Raw genomic sequence first — 25,890 nt, 5'->3', positions numbered from 1 at the left:
CCACAGCTATAAAACTCGACCACTCACACATCAGCCACAGCTATAAAACTCGACCACTCACACATCAGCCACAGCTATAAAACTCGACCACTCACACATCAGCCACAGCTATAAAACTCGACCACTCACACATCAGCCACAGCTATAAAACTCGACCACTCACACATCAGCCACAGCTATAAAACTCGACCACTCACACATCAGCCACAGCTATAAAACTCGACCACTCACACATCAGCCACAGCTATAAAACTCGACCACTCACACATCAGCCACAGCTATAAAACTCGACCACTCACACATCAGCCACAGCTATAAAACTCGACCACTCACACATCAGCCACAGCTATAAAACTCGACCACTCACACATCAGCCACAGCTATAAAACTCGACCACTCACACATCAGCCACAGCTATAAAACTCGACCACTCACACATCAGCCACAGCTATAAAACTCGACCACTCACACATCAGCCACAGCTATAAAACTCGACCACTCACACATCAGCCACAGCTATAAAACTCGACCACTCACACATCAGCCACAGCTATAAAACTCGACCACTCACACATCAGCCACAGCTATAAAACTCGACCACTCACACATCAGCCACAGCTATAAAACTCGACCACTCACACATCAGCCACAGCTATAAAACTCGACCACTCACACATCAGCCACAGCTATAAAACTCGACCACTCACACATCAGCCACAGCTATAAAACTCGACCACTCACACATCAGCCACAGCTATAAAACTCGACCACTCACACATCAGCCACAGCTATAAAACTCGACCACTCACACATCAGCCACAGCTATAAAACTCGACCACTCACACATCAGCCACAGCTATAAAACTCGACCACTCACACATCAGCCACAGCTATAAAACTCGACCACTCACACATCAGCCACAGCTATAAAACTCGACCACTCACACATCAGCCACAGCTATAAAACTCGACCACTCACACATCAGCCACAGCTATAAAACTCGACCACTCACACATCAGCCACAGCTATAAAACTCGACCACTCACACATCAGCCACAGCTATAAAACTCGACCACTCACACACCAGCCACAGCTATAAAACTCGACCACTCACACACCAGCCACAGCTAAAGCTGCAAGCCATGCCGGAAGTCTCTGGTACCACACCTGCAGCGCACGTGCAGTCAACCAACAGAACAATTTGTGACGTCATCGCCTCCATGTCTTCAGCAGACGACAGATCGTATGACGTCAGTGACGAGGCTCGGACCATGGTCAGTGTCGTGGTGTCCGTGTGTCTGTGTGGCGTCATCAGTCTCCTGGGTGTCTTCACCAACGCCATGAACATGCTGGTCTTCACAAGACAAGGTGGGTTCCGTTTTATTTGCGACCAAATGTCTCGTCTTTTTTATAAAGAAAAATGGCTTTTATTCTTAAAGTTACCTTTTCACTTTAATTAAAAAAAAAGTTTGATTTAGTTTAGTTTAAAACGGATGTATTAACACGTTTGCTACTGTTATAAGGATAAAGTTTAAAATTGTGACAATAATTTTGTCACTTGGTAGGTTTGTATGGGAGGCAGAGGCGTAGCGACCCTTCCCGGCGCCCGGGGACAAACTTTCGATTTGAACCCCCCCCCTCGAACTTTTCATTTGCACCCCCCGCCCCCCCCAAACTTTTGTTTGATTTGCACCCCCCCCCCTCGAACTTTTCATTGCACCCCCCTCTAACTTTCGATTTGAACCCCCCCCCCCCCCCCCCCTCGAACTTTTCATTTGCACTGCACCCCCCCCCCTCAAACTTTTCATTTGCACCCCCCCCCCCATCAAACTTTCAATTTGGCGCCCCTCTAAGGTCGGCGCCCGGGGACATTTGTCCCTCCCGCCCCTTTCGCTACGCCTCTGATGGGAGGGGGGAGTGTGTCATTTTTCACTAGAGTATTTAAACTGTCTCGACTCTGACAGTACTTTGCCTCGTTGCTTGTGTAATGAGATTGTTGAATAATGACAACACTATGAACATATAATTTCTTACTGTTTATGTAGCTGTATGTTTTCTTCTATCTCAGGTCTGCAAGATAACGTTAATATCTCCTTGTTCGGCTTAGCCTTGACGGACCTCTTGTGCCTGGTCTTCAACTTCTGGATCTCCGTCTGCTACATCGTCATCATCCTTGACCCTCCGACCTTGACCGTTGACCCGTACAGCCTCAGCATCATCACGGCCAGCCTGCCCCGGGTCATCTTCACGCGGGTCAGCTGTTGGCTCACGGCTCTCATCTCGCTCCAGCGCTGCCTGTGTGTGGCCTTGCCCTTCAAGGTCAGGGACGTCTTCACTCCCAGAACCACAGCCTACTTGACCTTGACCATATCAGCCTTCACCTTCCTGTCGCATATGTCGCTGTATTTTTACAGTGACCTTCACGCCGTCCTTGACCCGAGGTCAAACACGAGCAAGGTCTACCTGGTTCCCCTCTCCTACGGTCACGTCGACCTGTACGTCAATACCTTGTTCTTCTTCTTCCTGCCCCTCCTTAACTTCCTGCTCATCTTCGCGTGCACACTTGGCATGATCTCCTTGCTGAAGAGTTCCACTAAATGGCGGGAAATCGCACGAAAAGGAAACTCCGTCAACATCCGCCCACTCAACCACCACAATGAATACAAGAACCAAGACATGAGAGAATCTAAGGAAGCCAGAGTTTCCAAGATGATAATTGTAATTATGCTAATTTTCATCACGTGCAACATCCCGAGCAACGTCCTGCTGGCGATCCGCAACGTGGTGCCAGAGTTCCAGGAAAACGGGCGCCTGAAGAACTTGTTCCACGTCACCCACGCCCTCGCCTTTCTACTAGAGGCCGTCAACTCCAGCGCTAATTTCTTCGCTTATTTTTTCATGAGCTCCAAGTTCTATACCACGTTCACCAGCTTCTTCAAACATCGGCTATAGGAGCCGGCATTGGCTGTTGGTTGACCGGCAAAATGCATGTGTTGACCGACAGTACCGTATGTGTTGACCGGCAAAATGCATGTCTTGACCAGCAATTTTGTTTGTTGACATTATTGTCAACTGTGTACAATTATTTTTTAAAAGTCAAACAAAACAAAACGAGTGCCTTGTGATTTGGAGAAGTCAAATTAGCTATATGTGTACATGAGTGTTCATAGAGAGATGTGTATATTGTCATTGACTAGAGCAGAGACGTCGCTAACCAGCTTGAGATCTGTGGTTCTTGTTAACATTTTGCTACGTGGTGTGAGACGGAACATTTAAAACTTATGAAGTGACGATTGGTGGGGGTTGGGGGTCTTTTAAAGTGGCTTCAACAAAAAGCTCATGCCCTAAGGGGTGGGGTTTAAAAGAAATTATTAGTGTTTAAGTATGTCATAGAGTTTAGTGAGAGCGGCGGAGATACTAGTTGTGACAATTATTTCTTGTTTGATTTGTGTTTCAATAAGTAAAACTGAAATAGTTATAAACACGCATCATTTAATATTAAACATTAAACTAACAAACATGTATTTATTTTGGCTCATGTCATAATATGATTGTTATCCTCGCTCCATTTGTCTAGTGAAAACAGAAGCAACACAGAAAAAAAAAATACAATAACGCTATTACTAATGATATGAAAGAAAACATGTAGCGGCCATTCAGGCTATTTATTCTCAGGGAGAGCCAAAACCGAGGAATGGAGGGAGTGGCTCACAAACTGAAGATTTTCATCACCAACATCAAGTTTCTGTACATTGCCATAAGATGCCTATCTTCTGGTATCCCGGGTACTTGATGCCAGTGCTTGTGTGGGGATGCAAGTAACCAGTTGTCATAGAGTATTTCACACATTGTTTCTTTCAGAAATTTGGCTCTGGTGTAGGGGAGGGGAGGGGGGGTATTAGAAATTTTGGTAGAGGGAGCAATTGTAAAAATAGACTGATTTAATTTTTTTTTTCTGTTTTGTCCGTTGGGTGGTGGTCACGTTCTGATGGGTGCTGGACATGTTCTGAGGGGTGGGGTGGTGGGCACATTTTAAGGGGTGGGGTGGTGGACATGTTCTGGGGGGTGGGGTGGTGGGCACATTTTAAGGGGTGGGGTGGTGGACATGTTCTGGGGGGTGGGGTGGTGGGCACATTTTAAGGGGTGGGGTGGTGGACATGTTCTGGGGGGTGGTGAACATGTTCTGAGGGGTGGGGTGGTGGGCACATTTTAAGGGGTGGGGTGGTGGACATGTTCTGGGGGGTGGTGGACATGTTCTGAGGGGTGGGTGGTGGGCACATTCTAAGGGGTGAGGTGGTGGACATGTTCTGAGGGGTGGTGGACATGTTCTGAGGGGTGGGGTGGTGGGCACATTTTAAGGGGTGAGGTGGAGGACATGTTCTGAGGGGTGGTGGACATGTTCTGAGGGGTGGTGGACATGTTCTGAGGGGTGGGGTAGTGGGCACATTTTAAGGGGTGGGGTGGTGGACATGTTCTGAGGGGTGGGGTGGTGGGCACATTTTAAGGGGTGGGGTGGTGGACATGTTCCAAAGGGTGGGGTGGTGGGCACGTTCTGGGGGGTGGGGTGGTGGGCACATTTTAAGGGGTGGGGTGGTTGACATGTTCTGGGGGGTGGTGAACATGTTCTGAGGGGTGGGCTGGGCACATTTTAAGGGGTGGGGTGGTGGACATGTTCTGGGAGGTGGGGTGGTGGGCACATTTTAAGGGGTGAGGTGGTGGACATGTTCTGGGGGGTGGGGTGGTGGGCACATTTTAAGGGGTTAGGTGGTGGACATGTTCTGAGGGGTGGGGTGGTGGGCACATTTTAAGGGGTGGGGTGGTGGACATATTTTGAGGGGTGGTGGACATGTTCTGAGGGGTGGGGTAGTGGGCACATTTTAAGGGGTGAGGTGGTGGACATGTTCTGAGGGGTGGGGTGGGCACATTTTAAGGGGTGGGGTGGTGGACATGTTCTGAGGGGTGGGGTAGTGGGTACATTTTAAGGGGTGGGGTGGTGGACATGTTCTGAGGGGTGGGGTGGTGGGCACATTTTAAGGGGTGGGGTGGTGGACATATTTTGAGGGGTGGTGGACATGTTCTGAGGGGTGGGGTAGTGGGCACATTTTAAGGGGTGAGGTGGTGGACATGTTCTGAGGGGTGGGGTGGGCACATTTTAAGGGGTGGGGTGGTGGACATGTTCTGAGGGGTGGGGTAGTGGGTACATTTTAAGGGGTGGGGTGGTGGACATGTTCTGAGGGGTGGGCACATTTTAAGGGGTGGGGTGGTGGACATGTTCTGAGGGGTGGGGTGGTGGACATGTTCTGAGAGTTGGGGGACTTGATGAGGGCATTGAGAAACACGGATGTATGACTGACAGAGCTCAATCTTTGTTTCACTTAGTCCGCAATACTTGCCACCAGTGTATAGATCTTCCCTATATTGTAGACACAGACCACCATATATTATAGACAAAGACCACCATATATTATAGACCATGACCACCATATATTATAGACAAAGACCACCATATATTATATACAAAGACCACCATATATTATAGACTAAGACCACCATATATTATATACAAAGACCACCATATATTATATACAAAGACCACCATATATTATAGACTAAGACCACCATATATTATAGACAAAGACCACAATATATTATAGATCAAGACCACCATATATTATCGACAAAGACCAACATATATTATAGACCAAGACCACCATATATTATAGACAAAGACCACCATATATTATAGACAAGGACCACCATATATTATAGACAAAGACCACCATATATTATAGACCAAGACCACCATATATTATAGACAAAGACCACCATATATTATAGACCAGGACCACCATGTATTATAGACAAAGACCACCATATATTATAGACCAAGACCACCATATATTATAGACAAAGACCACCATATATTATAGACCAAGACCACCATATATTATAGACCAAGACCACCATATATTATAGACCAGGACCACCATATATTATAGACAAAGACCACCATATATTATAGACCAAGACCACCATATATTATAGACCAGGACCACCATATATTATAGACCAAGACCACCATATATTATAGACCAAGACCACCATATATTATAGACAAAGACCACCACTCTCGAAATATTCCTGCCTGCTCCACAGCACTACACTAACGCGTATCTGGGCTTTAAGATTTGTAAACAAAATTAGACCTGAACCCCACCTCATCTGACCAGTCATCCCCCTTTTGTTTAGTTCATAAGGTCTGTTTGTTTGCTTGTTTGTTATGTGACAACTCGCTGGTGTCAATGCAAGAACATATATCTTTAAAAATCCAATTAGACTTTATAATTAGTCAATAAAATGTAATTAAAAGATGACTTAATTCAATAATAAGGGGAGATAACAAGACTGAATAAATAAGTGATAGCACGCTCAGCTCCCCGACGGGCGGTGAACTGTTTGTCACGGCTGGTTGGTTTTTGCGAGTAAACACTTTAAATCAATTTTTAAAGACAGGATGTTATAGCTTACATCAAGTTTTAAAAAATAAATGTCGTGGTGAGGTTAGCTATGCACATTTCGCAACATTTGAACGAAATCGATACAACGGATTTTTTTAAAAGATAGTTTGATTATTTCACAAGGAAAAAACAACAAAAAAAAAACCGCATTAAGGCGCATAACAAGTTAACACATAATAATTATTTGTGTTGGAGGAAGTGTTATTTACAGTGGCGTAGCTAGGTCGGGTGTCACCCCCCCCCCCCCCCCCCCAGAGGCGTAGCGACCCTTCCCGGGGACAAACTTTCAATTTTCGATTTGCAACTCTTAAATGACTATTTAACACTCGAATTAATCACTTAACTAAGTGGAATTATCATTTTTTCTCTATATACTTTGCTATTTTTTGCCTTGGTACCCCCCCCCCTCGCTATGCCGCTGGTTATTTACACGACAGACAGGTAGACAGGCAGACACACAGACAGACATACGTTAGATAAAAACAACACGTTTCTCAAGTGTTATTTACACGACTTTTATTGTGGAAACCTACCTCCACCCCATCTCCTCCTTTGTCTTGGCAGCATGCACACATATCAACCTGTCGGTCATTAGACGAACCAAACAACTAAACGACTACAGTAGCGAGACCAAAGTTTGTAAACAATAACATGCAGGTAATACATCATTCACTAAACTAGCCACAAACACGTCACTGGACTGACGAAAAAATAGAAATTTATAGTGAGTGAGAAGAAAAAGAAACGAATGAATTTTCCGTACGTTGAACTTAAAACGCGTTCCCTCATTTCGCTCTTTGAGTTATCAATTTTAAATGAACTTACATTTTAATTGCTAATTAAAATTAATCTTTCTTTTTGCTAAATAAAAAAAAATGAACTCTACCATCAAATGAAATATATTTTTGACGATGACAGATTTGTGTTAGAAATAGAGACACAAATGAAAGTCTGCAAAGTTACAAGATGCAACACAGTACAGAGAGAGAAAGAGATAGAGAAAGAGAGAGAAAGAAAGAAAAAGGATCAGGAAGTGGAGCGAAGGTATGATGGTTTCCGTACAATTTTACTCTTGAAGATTTTTCTGTTTTATTTTTACTAAGAGATGACGGGAAAATACTTCTAGTTCAAATCGTGGGAATCGACTATAATAGCCATATTTTTCCTAAATATGTTTGTACAGAAATCTTCCGCCTATATCTTTTACAATAGTTGTTAAGTTATACAAATGTCTATTCTTATTGTGGAGAATTCGGTCTACCATAACTAGATAGAACAGGGCCGATAATCAGGTGTTTCCCGCCCCTCTCCTTTAATTAGCTGCTTCACCATTAAAATGTCCATTAAAATGCTGTGATGGCGGTCTTTACACTTTACGTACAACAAAAAAAGTGAACAGAGCAATAGCAGGTCTACAGTAAATACAGATGCAGTAAATGTTAACTAGAAGACTGCATTAAATTAATGCACATGCGAAATTAAATGTGTAAAATGGTAATAATTGTGATTAGCATTTTATTGTAATGTTAATTTGTAGGAAAGTAACCCAATTTGATATGTTGAGTTGTATGTCTATTTGATCCTGCGCATATTGTTGTCAAATAAAGCATAAGGGCCCGACTCTAAGTTTTGTCTTTCTTGTGTACAGATCATTTATATAGTGGCTGGTCTCTTATGTCCATCGTCCCTAGTCAACGGACGCTTAGTCTAGTAGGGAAAGACGGTAGAGCACACGAATGCTAACCTGCAAGTCTGTAGAACATCACCAAGGTCACCCAGACCTGACCTGTAGGAAAGGTAAAGGCGGATGGGGTTAGAACTGACCACACTGTCCCTACTTATGCTGAGGTCATGGAAACAGGTGAACTCTACTTCACCTGCCGTTTTGACCGTCAAGTTTGAAAAGTTATCAACACTTTGACTTTTTTTGTTTAGCGTAGGTCTCTTCATTCTGTCACCGAAGACAAAAAAAAAAGCTTATATAGGGGTCGAACTTTAAATTAGTCGCAGATGATGACACATGAATGTATATAATGTATTTCGCTGCACTGTATAGGCCCTATATGTATTCCGAAGCTAAACTACCACCACGGACCACCCCCACGACCCCCATTTACAGTTCACGGATGTGGGGCACTCTTACCTCCACCCCCCCCCCCAAACCCCGGCCCCCGATTACATTTACAGTTTACTGATGTAGGACACTGTCACCCCTCCCCCCACCACGGCCCACTGATAAATTTAAAGCTGAACCCACCCCAACTGATTACAATTACAGTTCGTTGAGGTACCGCACTGTCGACTCCCCCACAATTCACTGTTGTAGGGCGGTCTTACACCCCCCCCCCCCCTTACATTTACAGTTCACTGAGGTAGAGCACAGTTACACCACCTGTGTTTACATAGAGAAACTAAGGTATGCTTCCCCCCCCCCTCCCCATCCAAAGAACACTACGTAACAGCGACAGAACTAGAAACAAAAACGTATGGTATTCAAGTTACAATATCGAATACATCTTTGTTTTACTCGGAATTTAGAGCCGTTTGTTTTTCCTCCTAGTTCGCATCCTCTGCAAGTGCTTATAAAAATTTCTGGAGTAATTTTTATGGGTGTGAATCGTGTAGTAAAAATTGTAAAACGCTGTAATGGCATGCTGTTTTGTTTTGGCTACTTAGTTCAACTGCTCATAAACGGATTCGATTACCGCACCCGTGCCCCAACTGTCAGACCTGCTATCACTCGTACAATACCATCATGATATGAATGGGACTAGTCATGTATCTATATGAACACTGCTGTCTCGTCTGGTCTTTGCAATAAATTTTAGAATGGTCAGTATTTTTTTTTTGAGCTCTCTGAATGTTCCAATCGTGGTTAAAAAGTTTTCAAATTTAGCCAAATGTAATGTTATAGAGACGAGTTCAAATTGCCATGTATTTTGATACTGTTCCAGTTCTACACCGCAGTATTGCTGTTGAAGACTCCGTGCGGGTAGCACGAGGTGTCGTGACGACCCGCAGCCGTGCCAATAGACAAACAGTTTTATTCCATGTATATGTCCTCTGTCGGGTGGGTGAATGCCATGTATTCTTGGTAAAATCGCTTGAAAGCTTCTCTGTGGATACAATACACAAATATAAATAAGCATCCGTTTTAAATTGCTAAGACTGTTGTATATTAACTGAACAAAGTGAAGTAAAGACGATAATGTTACTGCCTAATCTTGTAGTGTCGGGAATATTTTATCAACACTATGTTAATTAGTTTTCATACACAATTAGTTGATATTTTGATAGTCTTGTTTTTAATTTCATCTTATTTATTTATAGAGGAAAAGACTAATGCCCGAAGGCCGTGTTTCTTCCAGACTTTTTTCTCCGGGGGCGGACTAAAATTTTCGGGGGGCGGGGGAGGGGGGGGGGAGGGAGGGGCGGGGGGGGGGGTAGGGGGGGGGGGCGGACACTATTAAAAGTATATGCCCCCCCTCTCCCCCTAAGAGATGCTTGGAAGAAACACTGCCCGAAAGCCGTTTGCCTAAAGGCCGTTCTCCTAAATGGACACTTGCCCGAATCATACAACTGCCCTCTCTAGAATGGCTAGTCACTTACCCCAACGCATCCCTTGCCCTGTGTGTTGGTCTGTCGCCATAGAACACGTGACATGCAAATTTATAGTCACGTGGGTGTTTGGTTATAAAAGCAAAATACCTGATTGAGGTGAAACAAAATGGTACAGTCAATTTTTCAGTTTTAAAATATTTAATTTTCGCAAAAAATAAATAATTAAAAAGGCATTCCTTATTTTAATATGATCTTAATGATACTTTTTTTCAAAGTAGTGAATTAATCATGAATACCATACTAAAAAATAAAAGAAAAACACCTAGCAGGTGCATCAGATTTACCTGTTGTTTTTCGGGTGAGTACCACAGAATGATATATTCTTTAGAGCGAAGAAATGGGAAAATGCGTCTTTTTCATGCTGTCAAAAACAAAAGAAACTGGTCAATCAAATTAACAACCCTTATTTACTTTAGTATACCATCTTTTTAGCTTTTCTTTACTTTTATCTACTAACCTCTTCTTTACTTTTATCTACTTACCTAACCTTTACTTTTACCTACTCACCCCATCTTTACTTTTATCTACTCACCCATTCTTTACTCTTATCTACTCACCTAACTTTCACTTTTATCTACTCACCCCATCTTTACTTTTATCTACTCACCCAACCTTTACTTTTATCTACTCACCTAACCTTTACTTTATCTACTCACCCCTTCTTTACTTTTATCTACTCACCTAACCTTTACTTTATCTACTCACCCCATCTTTACTTTTATCTACTAACCCAATCTTTACTTTTATCTACTCACCTAACCTTTACTTTTATCTACTCACCCCTTCTTTACTTTTATCTATCATCCTGATACCGTACTGGTTTATCTCCAGTGTACTGAGGGAAGCAGAGTTAAGTTTATCTTTCTGTAGACTGGCGACCTGTAGATGTTAAATCGTTTGAGTCAAGTTTATATTAGATACGGTACAAATATTTCACATGCACGGATATTTTATACACACATCAACAGATATTTAAGAAACAAAAAATCGCCCCATTGTTTCGCCATTAACGGATCACACTTTTATCACACAAAAAAAGTTTACCTATTAATTTTAGCTTACCTTGTTGATGGCATGTACTAGGGTTTCGTCCCCTTTGTGTGACGTCACCTCTATAGAACCTAGGAATCTCATGCTAAATTTCCAATATTCTTCTTCATCGTCTGAAAATAAAACAAATACACAAAATAGGAGGAAATAAAACTTTAATTTCACTTATAATCTGATCTTGTTTTATGGGTTTAAGGGATGATGGTGTATCTGACCCTCAGGGTTATACTGAAGATAGTTTACCTGATCCCAGGGGTTTAAGTGATTATAGTTTACCTACTCCCCCCCCCCCCCCCACCCCGGATTATAGTGATTATACTTAACCTACTCCCGGATTCTAGTGATTCTAGTTTACCTCCCTCCCCCATCCCGGGGGTTATAGTGATTCTAGTTAACCCCCCTCCCCCCAATTCCACCCCGGGGTTATATAGATTCTAGTTTACCTGACTCCTCGAGGAAGTTCAAGTCGTTAGCGTACATGGCTGGAAATATTCCTTTCTCGCCCGTCCGTAAGTTGATACCTGCAAGTCAAATGAGACAATTAATTCGGTTATTGGTTCGTGGGTTAGTCGACTCTCGCTACACAGTATACGTGACTAATGTTTTGTTTAAAGGTTTCCACAATTTTCTGGTTCTGTATTTCCACGATATCCAGATACCACATCGCTGTAAATCAGATTTTTATAATTTCTAATGAGATACAAAAACACCTGCCTACAAATCTAGCCGTTTAATTCAGCCTGACTTAAATAGTGTCGTGATGTTTAGGCTAAAAAAAAAGTCATTCGTCTGCCATTCCTTGGTTAGGCGATAGACTTGTGCCCCCCCCCCCCCCCTCCACACACACATAATGTAGCAATAGCCAGTCCGATCAATGGAAGCCAGACTGTCCGAAAGTCCCAACGGACAAGGGGAGACCACTGTGTACGGCTTCAATTAGATGCGGAGTGGTTTCCCCTGACGAACGACTATTGATTTGTACAATGTAAACAACTTATCAAGGCATCTTTTAGGTTGTTTTTTTTTTAAAGCTTGTGACGTATATGTATTTCATCAGTATTATTTGTTTGAATAGTCAACAACAGGAAGTAATATTTCAGCAGAAGATTGGGTTACTATAAAAAAAAATTAAAAAGATGTATGGAAAAAAAAATGATCTTAAATATTTTGAATACATAACTGTAGCCTACGTTCAAATACAAACAACCAAGCTGTTTTATGTGTAGAGTAGTGTAGAAATGTTCGTGTTCCATTTTTAGGGAGATTTGAGAAATGGATTTTAGAGACACATTAAATGAAAATCAGGTATAGACTAAACTTTACAAGAATGTTTAAAAGGTTACATGGATTACCAAGTAAGCAGCTTAAACGGTTATTTTACATCCTACTTAACCGGACTGGTTAAATAGACAATTTTGTTTCCTAAAAACTTAGTTTTAAAGGTCTACATAACTGCTAATGAATTATAAATTATCAGATATATTTGCTATTTAATTAAATTTTTTTTTTTCATGAAATAAACTGCAACCTCAGCAGGAGTTATCTATTTCTTTTATGTTTAGTTTACGTATTTTTTATACACTGTTAAATGTCACAATAAGAACACACAAACTGTTACAATAAGAAGATACAAACTGTCACAATAACAACATACAATCTGTCACTATAAGAACATAAAAAAATGTCACAATCAGAAGATACAAACTGTCACAATATTGACATACAAACTGTTACAATAAAAAAATACAAACTGTCGCAATAAGAACATACAAACTGTCACAATAAGAACATACAAACAGAGTTTCTTCCAGGCATCTCTTCGGGGGGGGGGGGGGGGGCGAAGCCCCCCCCGAAAGCTCCCCCGAAATTTTTTTACCGCCCCCCCGAACGAAAGGAAATTTATATAATTTATATAGAAAATATATACTTTTAACAGTGTCCGCCCCCCCCCCCCCCGAAGAAAGTTTAACGCCCCCCCCCCCGAAGATTTCAAGTGCCCCCCCCCCCCCCGGAGAAAAAAGTCTGGAAGAAACACTGCATACAAACTGTCACAATATTGACATACAAACTGTTACAATAAGAAGATACAAACTGTTACAATAAGAACATATAAACTGTCACAATAACAACATACAAAGTGTCACAATAAGAAATACAAACGGTCACAATAAGAACATACACACTGTCACAATATGAATATTCAAACTGTCACAATAAGAATATACAAACTTTCAAAATAAGAACATACAAACAAGCACAATATTGACATAAAAACTGTTACAATAAGAAGATACAAACTGTCACAATAGGAACATACAAACTGTCACAATAAGAACATACAAACTTTCACAATATGAATGAACATACAAACTGTGACAATAACAACATACAAACTGTCACACTGATCAACTGACCTTCACACCACAGGTCATCGAACTCTTTAATGACGTGGATGGGGTCACCAATGCCAATGTTCATCTCGTCCTTGTGACGTGGTATAAACCTGTGCAGACCCCGGTGTGTTACCTCAAGTTCTTTGGTTGAAACCACTTTTGTGTTTTTCTTTGGGGAGGGGATTGGGGTGGTTGCTGTGGGAAAATAAAAACAGTGACTCAGCAAATATTCTTTATTTGTAGTTCAGTGATTATCCATAATACTCTCATGAGTCAAATGAAGCATTTTTATATAGACAAATTACTCATCAATTTTACATAACAATATTTGATACAGACAAATTACCAATAATTCTCACACGTAGTAACTTATATAGACAACCAGAAATCTTCCTGGCATCTCTTCGGGGAGGGGGGGGGGGGCACCGCTCTCCCCCCCCCCCCCCCCAAGAAAGTCTACCGCCCCCCGAACGAAATGGAATATATATAGAAAATATATACTTTTGACAGTGTCCGCCCACCCAAAAATTGTTGTCCGCCTCCCCCCCCCCCCGAAAATTTCAAGTGCACCCCCGGAGAAAAAAGTCTGGAAGAAACACTTTACACAAATCAATCTCTAACACTGTGTAAAGTAACAGAGATGTAACTTTTCATTGTGCATTAAACAAAATAAACCGGGAGTGATCTCCCCTAAACTTTCTCGAATATTCTTATATAAAATAACAGGGGATGGGAACTCGGGCTATAGACATGATTTTTAATCCATTTTAAATACTTAAAGTTTTAAAAATAGAATAAAATCTCGTAGACAAATTAATTGCACACCAAGTGAACGCCAAATAAAAAAGCGCATAATAGTGCGCAATATTATTAGTACTTTTAAAATTTACATTAGTTTTTTGAGAAATCGGAAGTAGCGTAAATTACTACTTCCGGTCAACGGAAATTACTCAAAATTTAACAGAAGGTAGAGAATTAGATCTTTTACTTACATGTGAAATTTCGTTTATCTATCTGAAATAGTACTCAAGTTATAGGCTTTTGAAAAATTCAAAGTAGGAAAAGTACCACTTCCGGTTATCGGAAATCGCTCAAAAGTCGATACGGATCTACGATTTTGATAAAATACTTATATATGAAATTTCATCAACCTAGCAGTAACGGTACTCAAGTTATCGTGTTTACACACGGACAGACAGACAGACACACAGACAGACACACAGACAGACACACAGACATACGGACAAGATTGCAAAATTATGTTTTTCCGTATCAGTGAGGTGTAAAACGTCGAGATTTGTAAAAATCTCGATTTTTTTTTGCACGATTACAAGACTTTCTCTATACTTCGTGTATACGAGAAAGTAAAAATTGGAGAATACAAGTTGCTACTCAAGTTTAAAAACTAAAATGTGAAATGAAATTGGAATATAAAATAAATGCTTTGGTCCAGTTCTACTTGACATCATTGATAGAAAAATTACGTCCAGACAGCCAACTGACCTTAAACTGACCCCACACTGTCAGATAATGACCCCACACTGACCCCCACGCTGACCCTCACACAGATCCCCCCAACCTGTCACACACTGACCCCGCACACTCTCTCACACTGACCCCCAAACTGACCCCCACACTGTCACACACTTACCCCACACTGACCCCCCACTGATCCCCACACTGTCCCCTTACCTCTGCTGTACTCAGGTGTGAAGGGTTTCACATGTTGCTTGACTGTACATGTTGTGGAAGATGAACGGGACACTGACCCCCACACTGTCACACAATGACCCCCCCCCACACTGACCCCCACACTGACCCCCACACTGTCCCCACACTGTCCCCCACACTGACCCCCACACTGTCCCCCACACTGTCCCCTTACCTCTGCTGTACTCAGGTGTAAAGCTACTCAGGTGTTGTTTGACTGTACAGGTAGTGGAAGATGAACGGGATACCTCGCTACAGGTGTCGTCATAGGTCGATCGGGAGGACGTTCTTGACCTGCTGGGAAATTATCGATACACGTTATCGATCAGCTGGTTCTCATTGATTTAGGATATGACATCATCTCTAGACTTACAAACTCTCCCGTATAATATCGTCGATGTTAAATTCTCCAAATCATAATTTGTTACGTAAATATAGACATGCTATATTCGAATTTTTTTCTAACGATTGTAGGAAAGGTGTTGAAAATAGACAATTTCTTGAATATAATAGAGGCATTTTAACATAGGAACCGATAATTAACCATTAAATATACAATTTCAATTGTATAAAGTTAATAAAATTTTGAGGGTAATTTAAAATTTCTATCGGTTCTTACAATACATATTGTTTAAACATGCTTTATGTTGTTATAGCAAGTAGAAAGTATGAAAGTGGAGTAATTGATAAGCATTTTTATTACTGTGATTATGAATGAATTTAGGAATTATTTCATTATTAATTTAAATATCGTTTTATGGTTATTTTAACAATAACCTCGAATGTAAGAGTTGGCATAGGTTTTCTTATTGCTATTTTCTTGACAATGTTTTACGTTAGTTACATGATTCTATTCTTAAGGAACAATGCACCTGTTTGTATAATTGTAACTGCCCTAACTGGCCCATCCCTCACTGTTATGACAGCATCAATAGCCATGGCGTAGAGCCAAAACGGCATGTGAGTTAGTCGTCACAAAGTAAACAAACAATATGGCCAGTTGTGTTCAATGAACTGCAATCAATGAGCTAAGGTTGGGGGATTGGTGGGTAAACAGCGAACCTATTATAGGAGCAAACTAGGCTGCCCGTAGTAGATTCGTCTTTCTGTAGCAGAACAGGCTACCAGTAGCAAACTAGGCTGCGGGTAGCAGATTAATCGGTCTGTAGCATTTTAGTCTATCAGTAGCATATTAGTCTATCAGTAGCATATTAGTCTGTCAGTAGCAGACCAAGCTACCAGTAGCAACCTAGACTGTCGGTAGCACACTAGTCTTTTTGTAGCAGACCAAGCTACTAGTAGCAAACTAGACTGGTGGTAGTATAATTTGATTGGTCCAACCATTTAATTGAACTCAACATCTGATATGTTATAAGAAATTCCAACCGTTGCATTAAAGGTTTAATGTTGTATTATACAAAGTAGGCTGCTTTCATCTCTGTTGTTATTTTAAATTTTGTCCATGCAAAAGTAATCTTGCGATAATGAGATTTTAAACCCAAAGATTCAGAAAATTCTGTTCATGTCAGATTTAGCTTAAGTTTTTCAACAGGATTTCATGATTGAGACTCTATGACGGCACTGAGAGGATTGTCTAATACCAACATTACAGGGGAAAACTGATAAACATAATGCGGGAATATACATATTTATACATAGGGCATATACATAATATATACATAAGGCATATTAATCGATTAACATTAACACACACACATATATATATATATATATATATATATATATATATATATATATATATATATATATATATATATATATATATATATATATGTGTGTGTATTGTAAATAAAGATCATACACTTTGATTTACATGGGGTTTTATCCTATTTCTCGATGCCCATTCATACTGTGACGGCCAACTCCCCAATGTTGTTCCATCGATCTCTACCCAGGGGGTGTGTGATGGGTGGGCATGGGCGTGGCCAGTGAGGGGTTCTTGGTATTAATAAACCCGGTTTAGTTTATTGTAATTAAATGCTAGTGCTAATTACTGCAATCGGTTGTTTTGTATCGGTGTCTGATCTAGTAGGACATCTACAGCTGTCCCCGCTAGACGTTCATTCGACAATTTATGACACCTCTGTAGCAATCTACAACACCACTGTATGACACCACTGTAAAAATCTATGACACCCCTGTAACATTATACGACACCTCTGTAATAATCTACGACACCTTTTAGTTCAAGAGCTCATCGTCTATTTACAATCATTTAATTGATTTTAATCAATAAAAGTATTCATTACAATTTTACGGTTTTATACTACATAGCTTTTCTTAAACGAAGACTTTATTAATTGGAGTTATTTAAAATAATGATTAAATAAACACAGGAAAAACGTAAGCTATTGCTACTAATTGAGCAATGAAAAGTTTTTAATTCTTTTTTTTTTGTTCGTTTCATTTTTCATCGTTCATACTGTTTCACCTTTAAATTTAATTGAAAAACAGCTGCTTATTAAAACTTTCAACAGCCCCAATTCACAGAGAAAAATGTCTGAAAGAAACACTGTGCCTGATGTGCAGTAAACAAATATCCATAACTCGATACTAAAATCTAAAGGAAAATGGGAGTTTAACCTTAAACTTTGTGTTTAGCGTAAGTTATGTCTTTAGACTTAGTGGTTAAAATATCTTAAAATGAGTAAGTTACAAAATATCCGTTACCTAAATTATGTTTCCAAAACATTAAACATTAAACGATTTTATCAGGAGTTGTGTGTGTCCGCCCCACCACCAAACTCTACCCCAGACACGCTGCTGGTGTATTGTACGTATGGATGTTTGTATCTCCGTCCCCCCCCCCAACTTTATCTACCCCAGACACGCCCCTGGGTGTGGGTTTTGTATCTTTGCCTCAGCTCCTAAGGGCTGGTTAACGCTATTTGCTGGCAGCGAACCAGGATTCGTATCGATTTCTCCCGCATCCTTGACCCCACGTTCATCCACGGAAAAATCATTGCACTTTCTCCCAAACCTCACATTTTTTGGGCCAACGAGTCAAAGATTGAAGAGAAACCACTAAGACGTCTAACTTTAACAGCACTTAATTTAGTCAGCACAAACAATGTGGACACCACCCATCACCCAACTCACGACGATTTGTATTGATATTTACCAGTCGCTTTATTTTGGAATTTAATTTCAAAGATAATGTGGTGACAACAGTTGTTCTTTATCAGACACTTATTCAGGTAAACAGACTTGCAGTAGTTTTTTAAATATCAGACACGGACTTTGGCCAGAAAAGGACGTAACAAAACAGACAAAACAATTGCTGATGACATGAATAAAACCATCAGCAGTCACAGTTCAATGTGTCACATTCTTCTATTGATTCTCACATCGAACTTTAGCCCGAGGTCTTATCTGATATCTTACAGCAACTGCGGACCTGCCTGGGGTGGTCAGAGGGTTCTAGAATTACATGGGGCGTTCGTTATCTAATTGTGGTAGCCAGGTGGTGCTGGGCATTACATGATAGTGGTAGCTGAATGGTGCTAGTATTAATGGAGCATTACCTGATTGTGGTAGCTGAAATTGAATGGAGCTAGTATAATGGACCATTACCTGATTGTGGTAGCTGAAATTGAATGGAGCTAGTATAATGGACCATTACCTGATTGTGGTAGCTAAAATGAATGGTGCTAGTATAATGGACCATTACCTGATTGTGGTAGCTGAAATTGAATGGAGCTAGTATAATGGACCATTACCTGATTGTGGTAGCTAAAATGAATGGTGCTAGTATTAATAGACCATTACCTGATTGTGGGACCTGAATAGAGCATTACCTGATTGTGGTAGCCAGATGGTACCGCGGCTTGTCAAAGAGATGACCCGCATGCTTAAGGGTGAAAGGGTACGGGAACGGAAGTTGTTTCTCGTGGGCATCGACGTCTGCCTTCTCCGCCCCGTCCCCTAGGATGACGTCGTGAATCTCCTCGGCTATTGATTTCGTCATCTCGTCTGCTATGACGTCACCTTGACGGCGGGAACACAAGGAGAAAACATCAATTGTCTTAAACACTTAGTGGGTGTGGTGGGGACGAGGGTGGGGGACGGGGGTGGGTGCTTACAATAATTGCTGTTTACTTCACATTAAACGTGGAAACCTTCAGTTGGGGTTCGAACTGTTTTGTTTTCTTTAAGCCTCTCGCAAGAGGATGTTAATGTGTGATTCAATACCCCAGCAACATCAAGTTATTGTGAACTTTGAACTTTAACCTGGGAAATGTATCCTGCTGATTCAGTATATTATTATATCACGTGGCATTCTCTGCTAGCCTGGTTGGTCGATATTTTTAACAGTGGTGTTACAAGCATTCAAGTGAAATGTGTTGTAGGAATTAAAAGTAGTTCAATGTCAATGGCATTAAAATGTTTTGTTACAGCAAAAAAACTTCTAGAAGTCCCAGGATTAAAACAAAAATATCTTAGCAGAAAACAAGCGTGCAGTTCCAATGATGCTTAAAACGTTTTAGAGAAGAAAGAAACAAATTTAGTTCTAAGGAACAAAAAAATCCATTTCAGCAGAAAAAAATTCTTATAATTCTGTCATCAGAATTTTGATTTGCTTTGGCAGAAAAAAAAATCAACACTCAATTAATTGTAAAAATAGGCATAAAAACATTTAGTTCAAAGCATTCATTTTAAAGTTGTGTTTAAGCAGGTTCCAAGGATTTTTAATTAGTGGATTAGCAAAAATAAACACACTTGAAATTTTAATGTTTTAAAAAAGGAGCAACATGAAAGTGAACATTAAAACAGCAAATTAAAAAAAAATAATGAACAAGATCTCAGTAACATACCTCTTCGGCAGTGTGCTAATGATAAATGACATTATAGGTTGTTTATAATGTAACGAATCAATGTAAACATAATTGTACAAGGTTTGTATAACACAGTTACCTGTGTACAGATCAGATGTGTGTGTATGCAGTGTGTACAAAGCATGTGTTATGTATATACTGCGTACATTGTTTGAGTTCGTTTATGCTATGTACCTAATAAAATCCTGTTTCCGAAGAGTGACACAATGCATGTTTAAGTGTATACGAGTGTGTATGAAGGTTGTACACACAATATTTAAAGTGTGTACATTATAATTTAATAAGGGTCTATAAACTCACTACATTTACCTAATTCAGTGGCGTAGCGAGGTCGGGTGTCATCTGTTGCGGTGTCACACCTCAGAGGCGTAGCGACCCTTGCCGGGGACAAACTTTCAATTTTCGATTTGTACCCCCCCCCTCAAACTTTCGTTTTGCACACACCACTCAAACTTTCGATTTGCACCCCCCCCCCAAACTTTCGATTTGCACCTCTTAAAACACTATTTAACACTCGAATTAATCACTTAATTAAGTGGAATTTTCATTTTTCTCTATATATTTTGCTATTTTTTGCCTTGGTGTCACCCCCCCCCCCCCCCTAAATGGGTCCTTACCCCCTCCCCTCCTCGCTACACCCATGACCTAATTGTAACATAATGCATGCCAACATGCATGCATAGCACCTGAGACACGTGACCGAAGTGTGAGAGGACTTACCATGTATTGACTGTATCATGCTCCTCCCTAGCTCGTCGTTGCTGATCTCGCCATAGAAGGACGTGATCAAAGACTGGTCCATCTGTACAACACAGACAAATCATTGTTCGCAGTGTGAAATAGTCAACGTTATTAGAAACATCTGTCTATCTTGTTAAAATTGAACACGATAGACAGCTGTTTCTAATAACGTTGACTATTTAACAGTTAAATGGTCAACGTTATTAGAAACAGCTGTCTTTCGTGTTAAATAGTCAACGTTATTAGAAACAGCTGTCTATCGTGTTAAATGGTCAACGTTATTAGAAACACCTGTCTCTCGTAACTTTTCAATAGAACTTATATTAACTACAACTTAATTATCAATCAATCTTGTAGTAGACTATGACTCAATAGAGCCTGAACAATGCCTCCATGGGGAATTCACTGGGTGTAAGGTGGTGGGGGATAGGTGAGAAGGACTGAGGTAAGCAGAGGGGATGATTGGTTAACCAGCAAGCAATCAGAAGCTACGGCTGGTATTACACGAGCAGATCTTTATATTTCTAGTGGTTAAGTTCTTTTTTACTTTCTCGTATATACGAAGTAGCCTATAGAGAAAGTATTGTAATCGTGCAAAAAAAAAATAGAGATTTTTACAAATCTCGACGTTTTACACCTCACTGATACGGAAAAACATAATTTTGCAATCTTGTCCGTATGTCTGTGTGTCTGTGTGTGTGTCTGTGTGTGTGTGTGTGTGTGTAAACACGATAACTTGAGTACCGTTACAGCTAGGTTGATGAAATTTCATATATAAGTATTTTATCAAAATCGTAGATCCGTATTAACTTTTGAGCGATTTCCGATAACCGGAAGTGGTACTTTTTCTACTTTGAATTTTTCAAAAGCCTATAACTTGAGTACTATTTCAGATAGATAAATGAAACTTGATATGTAAGTAAAAGATTTAATTCTCTACCTTCTTTCAAATTTTGGGTAATTTCCGTTGACCGGAAGTACTTATTTATGCTATTTCCGATTTCTCAAGAAACGCATGTAAATTTATCAAGTACTAATAATATTGCGCACTATTATGCACATCTTTATTTAGCGTTCTCTAGGTGTGCATTTCTTTTTCTACCAGATTATATTCTATTTTAAAAAAATTGAGTATTTAAAATGGATTAAAAATCATGTCTAAAGTCTATATCCCGAGTTGCCATCCCCCGTAGTGAATTAGAATATTCGAGAAAGTTTAGGGGAGATCACTCCCGGTTTATTCTAGTTGTACCACGGCTGATGTTACATAAGCAGATCTTTATATTTCTAGTGTTAACATTCTTTTTTCTAGTTGTACCGAGTGAGTAAAGTAGTCCTTACACGACAACAAGCCAGCGGGGGTGGAAAGGTGGGGTGTAAAGGTGGGGAGGGGGGATGACGGAGCTCACGTTCTAGTCTGATATCGATCTTATATGCCTACACATGTAAACACGTTAAATAAACCTGTCGGTTCAAGCATTGATAGCTCTAAGCAAAGTATAATAGGGCTGGTAAGTAGGTCACCAACCAGTTATACGGCTCGATAAAACCTGCATGAGCCATAGAACTGGTTGGTGACCTACTTACCAGCCCTATTAGTCGCATAATCCAACGGCATGCTAGTAGTGTATATGGAACATTTTTAGAGGATTTTTTTGTTTGCTGTAAATTCTGAATTCTGCGAATTCATATATTCACTTTCGAAATATGAACAGAAAAAAAACATCTCTATGAGCTAGATTTACTAAACATATGGCATAGTTAACAAAACACAGAATTCAATTCAAATCCGTGTTTGTTCGTGTGTTCGTGTGCGGGTGTCTGGAGGGGTATCATGACTGACCGATCGCTCACCTGTTTCTCAAAGACATCCACATCTTCGTCGCAGTCCACCGGCAGCTCTTCCGGTGCCTCTGGCAGCACGACGTCCTCGATGTTGTCCAGACTGTCGTCCAGGGACTCCTCGTCCCCAGTCTCTGCCCTCTCCTCGCTGCCCAGCGACCGGGCATCTTCCACACAGCGTCTCTTGGACGGCAAGTCGCCGTCTGCCCCGCCGTACAGCGTGCTCTCGCTGTTGTCATCGTCTGAAGACTTGTGTGCCCGTCGTCTGCTGCTCTCACACCACGGCGTGTCCTCCAGGCAGCTGGATAAATCCGCGTCCGAATACTGACGTAACCGCGCCTTGTTTTGGTTGTTGATGTCCTGGTAGTTGATGCTCGGCTCCTCCCAGATGTTGTCGTACTGCTGGCAGATCGAGGCTTCTTTAAAATCGTTGCCCTCTTCTTCCACGCAACGTTTGAACTCTGAATCAAGATGAACCGTTTGGAAGTTGTCCCCCTTGGCTTCCCCGCTGAATACGTGTTCGTGGTTGTAGATGTCTTTAGCTGTTTTATCGGAGGTGTTTTGTCGTGAGTACCAGCTGCAGCTGTGGTTGTGGGGCCGTGCCCGGCTGTGTTGATGTCGGTTCTGGTTGAAGTCGAGGCTGGTCTCACTGTTCTCCTCCAGGAATCGGTTATTGTTTGTTCTGGCGAAGTTGAGATTTTTGTTGGCAGGGAACTCGGTCTTGCGTTGGTTGTCGTTGTCCACACTCTCTGTTGGGTTATCGTTTGCTTCATTCGCCGTTTCGTCTTGCTCGTCATCTTCGTCGTAGTCGGGCGAAATGTCCACGACAAGTCTGAAAAGAATTTGAAATTTGTTGACTTTACCGACGCTTGTCTAGTTTTATTTAATAAGTCAATGTCAGTGTTTCATTCAGACTTTTGTCTCCGGGGGAGGGGAAACTTGATATTTTCGGGGGGGGGGGGGGGGGGGGGGGAGAGACTAAATTTTTAGGGGGGGGGGGCGGACACTCGTAAAAGTATGTTTTCTATATGAGTCCAATTTTGTTCGGGGATGGTAGACTTTCTTCCCCCCTCCCCCTCCCCCATCAGAAGATATGCATGGAAGAAACTCTGGTCAAGATTGTGTCCTACTGGTAGTTAAATTATACCTGACCAAAAGCTTTGTAGGTCTATGAACAGTAAGACAGCCTTTTTTATAACACTCAAACAGGAACGTGTGTAAAACAAAAGATTGTACGTTGTTTCTACACCAATACATAATTTACACCTACACCAACACCAACACCTACACCAACACCTACACCTACACCTACACCTACACCTACACCCACACCTACACCTACACCTACACCTACACCTACACCTACACCTACACCTACACCTACACCTACACCTACACCTACACCTACACCTACACCTACACCTACATCTACATCTACACCTACACCTACACCTACACCTACACAAACACCTCACCTACACCTACACATACACATACACCTACGCCTACGCCTACGCCTACGCCTACGCCTACACCTACACCTACACCTACACCAACACCTCACCTACACCTACACCTACACCTACACCTACGACTACCACTGGCCTACGCCTACGCCTACGCCTACGCCTACACCTACACCTACACCTACACCTACACCTACACCTACACCTACACCTACACCTACACCTACACCTACACCTACACCTACACCTACACCTACACCTACACCTACACCTACAACTATACCTGCATTTTGACACACACTCATACCCATACGAAGCCCCTATTACACATACACACACACATACACACATACACATACACATACACATACACATACACATACACATACACATACACATACACATACACATACACATACACATACACATACACATACACATACACATACACATACACATACACATACACATACACATACACATACACATACACATACACATACACATACACATACACATACACATACACATACACATACACATACACATACACATACACATACACATACACATACACATACACATACACATACACATACACATACACATACACATACACATACACATACACATACACATACACATACACATACACATACACATACACATACACATACACATACACATACACACACACACACACACACACATACACATACACATACACATACACATACACATACACATACACATACACATACACATACACATACACATACACATACACATACACATACACATACACATACACATACACATACACATACACATACACATACACATACACATACACATACACATACACATACACATACACATACACATACACATACAGTCGGATCAATGCTGATTTATTATCGATCGACTTAAATTGGTGGTAAATATTTGTCAAAAATGATATTTAAAAGGCACCTATCGTTCGATAAATTGACATCAATATAACAAATCTATTGGAAACAACATACTACATCTGTATATGCTCATAAAATGAAATATAAAACATTGTGTTGATATGATTAGCATTGACCAGCAGTAAATAGCCCAAAGAAAACATCGACCCAACTGTTTACATGATTATCATACTCTGCGTCACTGTACAGGTCAATACAGGTTTTGTTGATTTAGTTAAAGACCACACAGGCCTGACACGAGAATGGTAAGAATAAATGTCCAGTGTATACGACTACCCGAACTAAAACCTGTATGATGAAGACATGAAAACAAAGTGAATCGACGCTGTGGACATACCTTAACGTTACATCCGAACACAAAGGGCGGTGAAGTTTCATCATGGTGGCCGTAACTCTGGCACAAAATACCAGCAGGGAGACGAGAATTGGAATCAAGAGACAGTGCAGGTCATGTTTCAGTCTGTGGGTCCAACCGACTTCTTTTACACACACAATGGCTGGGTCTTCCTCTGGAATAAAATCTCACAGTCGTTCTTGGGGCTCGGCGCCATCTTGGCCAGAATCATAATAAATGGAACATTCGTGACGTCATAGACGATGCTCATCCCATGCGTTCGGTTTATCGAAGTTCTATTTATAGGCTAGTTTGTCATTCGGTTTGTTAAAAGCCATAAGAGAGTGATTTTTAAATCTATGCGTCATGCAATCGCTGCTAAATATT

The 25,890-nt window shown here is 41.0% G+C and overlaps 2 protein-coding genes across 4 annotated transcripts; one reads left to right on the top strand and one right to left on the bottom strand.

Moving 5' to 3' along the window:
• Window positions 1-1,143: 1,143 nt before the first annotated feature.
• On the top strand, window positions 1,144-2,953 carry LOC131951459 (mu-type opioid receptor-like). The gene is made up of 2 exons (XM_059313879.1): window positions 1,144-1,369; window positions 2,070-2,953. The coding sequence occupies exons 1-2, from the start codon at window positions 1,144-1,146 to the stop codon at window positions 2,951-2,953; spliced, it is 1,110 nt and encodes a 369-aa protein (XP_059169862.1).
• A 6,184-nt stretch (window positions 2,954-9,137) lies between these two features.
• On the bottom strand, window positions 9,138-25,732 carry LOC131951470 (uncharacterized). Of its 3 annotated transcripts, none has more exons than XM_059313890.1 (13): window positions 25,507-25,732; window positions 22,745-23,564; window positions 20,870-20,951; window positions 20,129-20,143; window positions 19,112-19,301; window positions 15,469-15,590; window positions 13,605-13,778; window positions 11,634-11,711; window positions 11,203-11,303; window positions 10,921-11,019; window positions 10,425-10,501; window positions 10,129-10,227; window positions 9,138-9,635 (listed from the first exon to the last, which is right to left on the bottom strand). In XM_059313890.1, the coding sequence occupies exons 1-13, from the start codon at window positions 25,548-25,550 to the stop codon at window positions 9,563-9,565; spliced, it is 1,974 nt and encodes a 657-aa protein (XP_059169873.1). In that variant the 5' UTR covers window positions 25,551-25,732; the 3' UTR covers window positions 9,138-9,562. The 3 variants fall into 3 exon arrangements, with proteins under 3 accessions (XP_059169873.1, XP_059169874.1, XP_059169875.1); XM_059313891.1 differs by having other exon boundaries at window positions 15,469-15,587; XM_059313892.1 differs by lacking the exon at window positions 20,129-20,143.
• Window positions 25,733-25,890: the final 158 nt, after the last annotated feature.

The sequence above is a fragment of the Physella acuta genome, unplaced genomic scaffold, assembly GCF_028476545.2.
Source record: "Physella acuta isolate Inbredline_101_S28 unplaced genomic scaffold, ASM2847654v3 ptg000813l, whole genome shotgun sequence".
Classification (NCBI taxonomy): domain Eukaryota; kingdom Metazoa; phylum Mollusca; class Gastropoda; family Physidae; genus Physella; species Physella acuta.
Note: the sequence above shows the minus strand (reverse complement) of the source record. Positions and strands in the feature narration are given on the sequence as shown.

Coding starts and splice junctions, on each gene's coding strand:
- LOC131951470 (XM_059313890.1), bottom strand. CDS start 25,550: ATGATGAAACTTCACCGCCCTTTGTGTTCGGATGTAACGTTAAG. Junction 11,304..11,633: donor GAACTTCCTCGAGGAGTCAG/GTAAACTAGAAT, acceptor TTTTATTTTCAG/ACGATGAAGAAGAATATTGG. Junction 10,502..10,920: donor TAGATAAAAGTAAAGAAGGG/GTGAGTAGATAA, acceptor TGTTTTTGACAG/CATGAAAAAGACGCATTTTC.
- LOC131951459 (XM_059313879.1), top strand. CDS start 1,144: ATGCCGGAAGTCTCTGGTACCACACCTGCAGCGCACGTGCAGTCAACC. Junction 1,370..2,069: donor GCTGGTCTTCACAAGACAAG/GTGGGTTCCGTT, acceptor CTTCTATCTCAG/GTCTGCAAGATAACGTTAAT.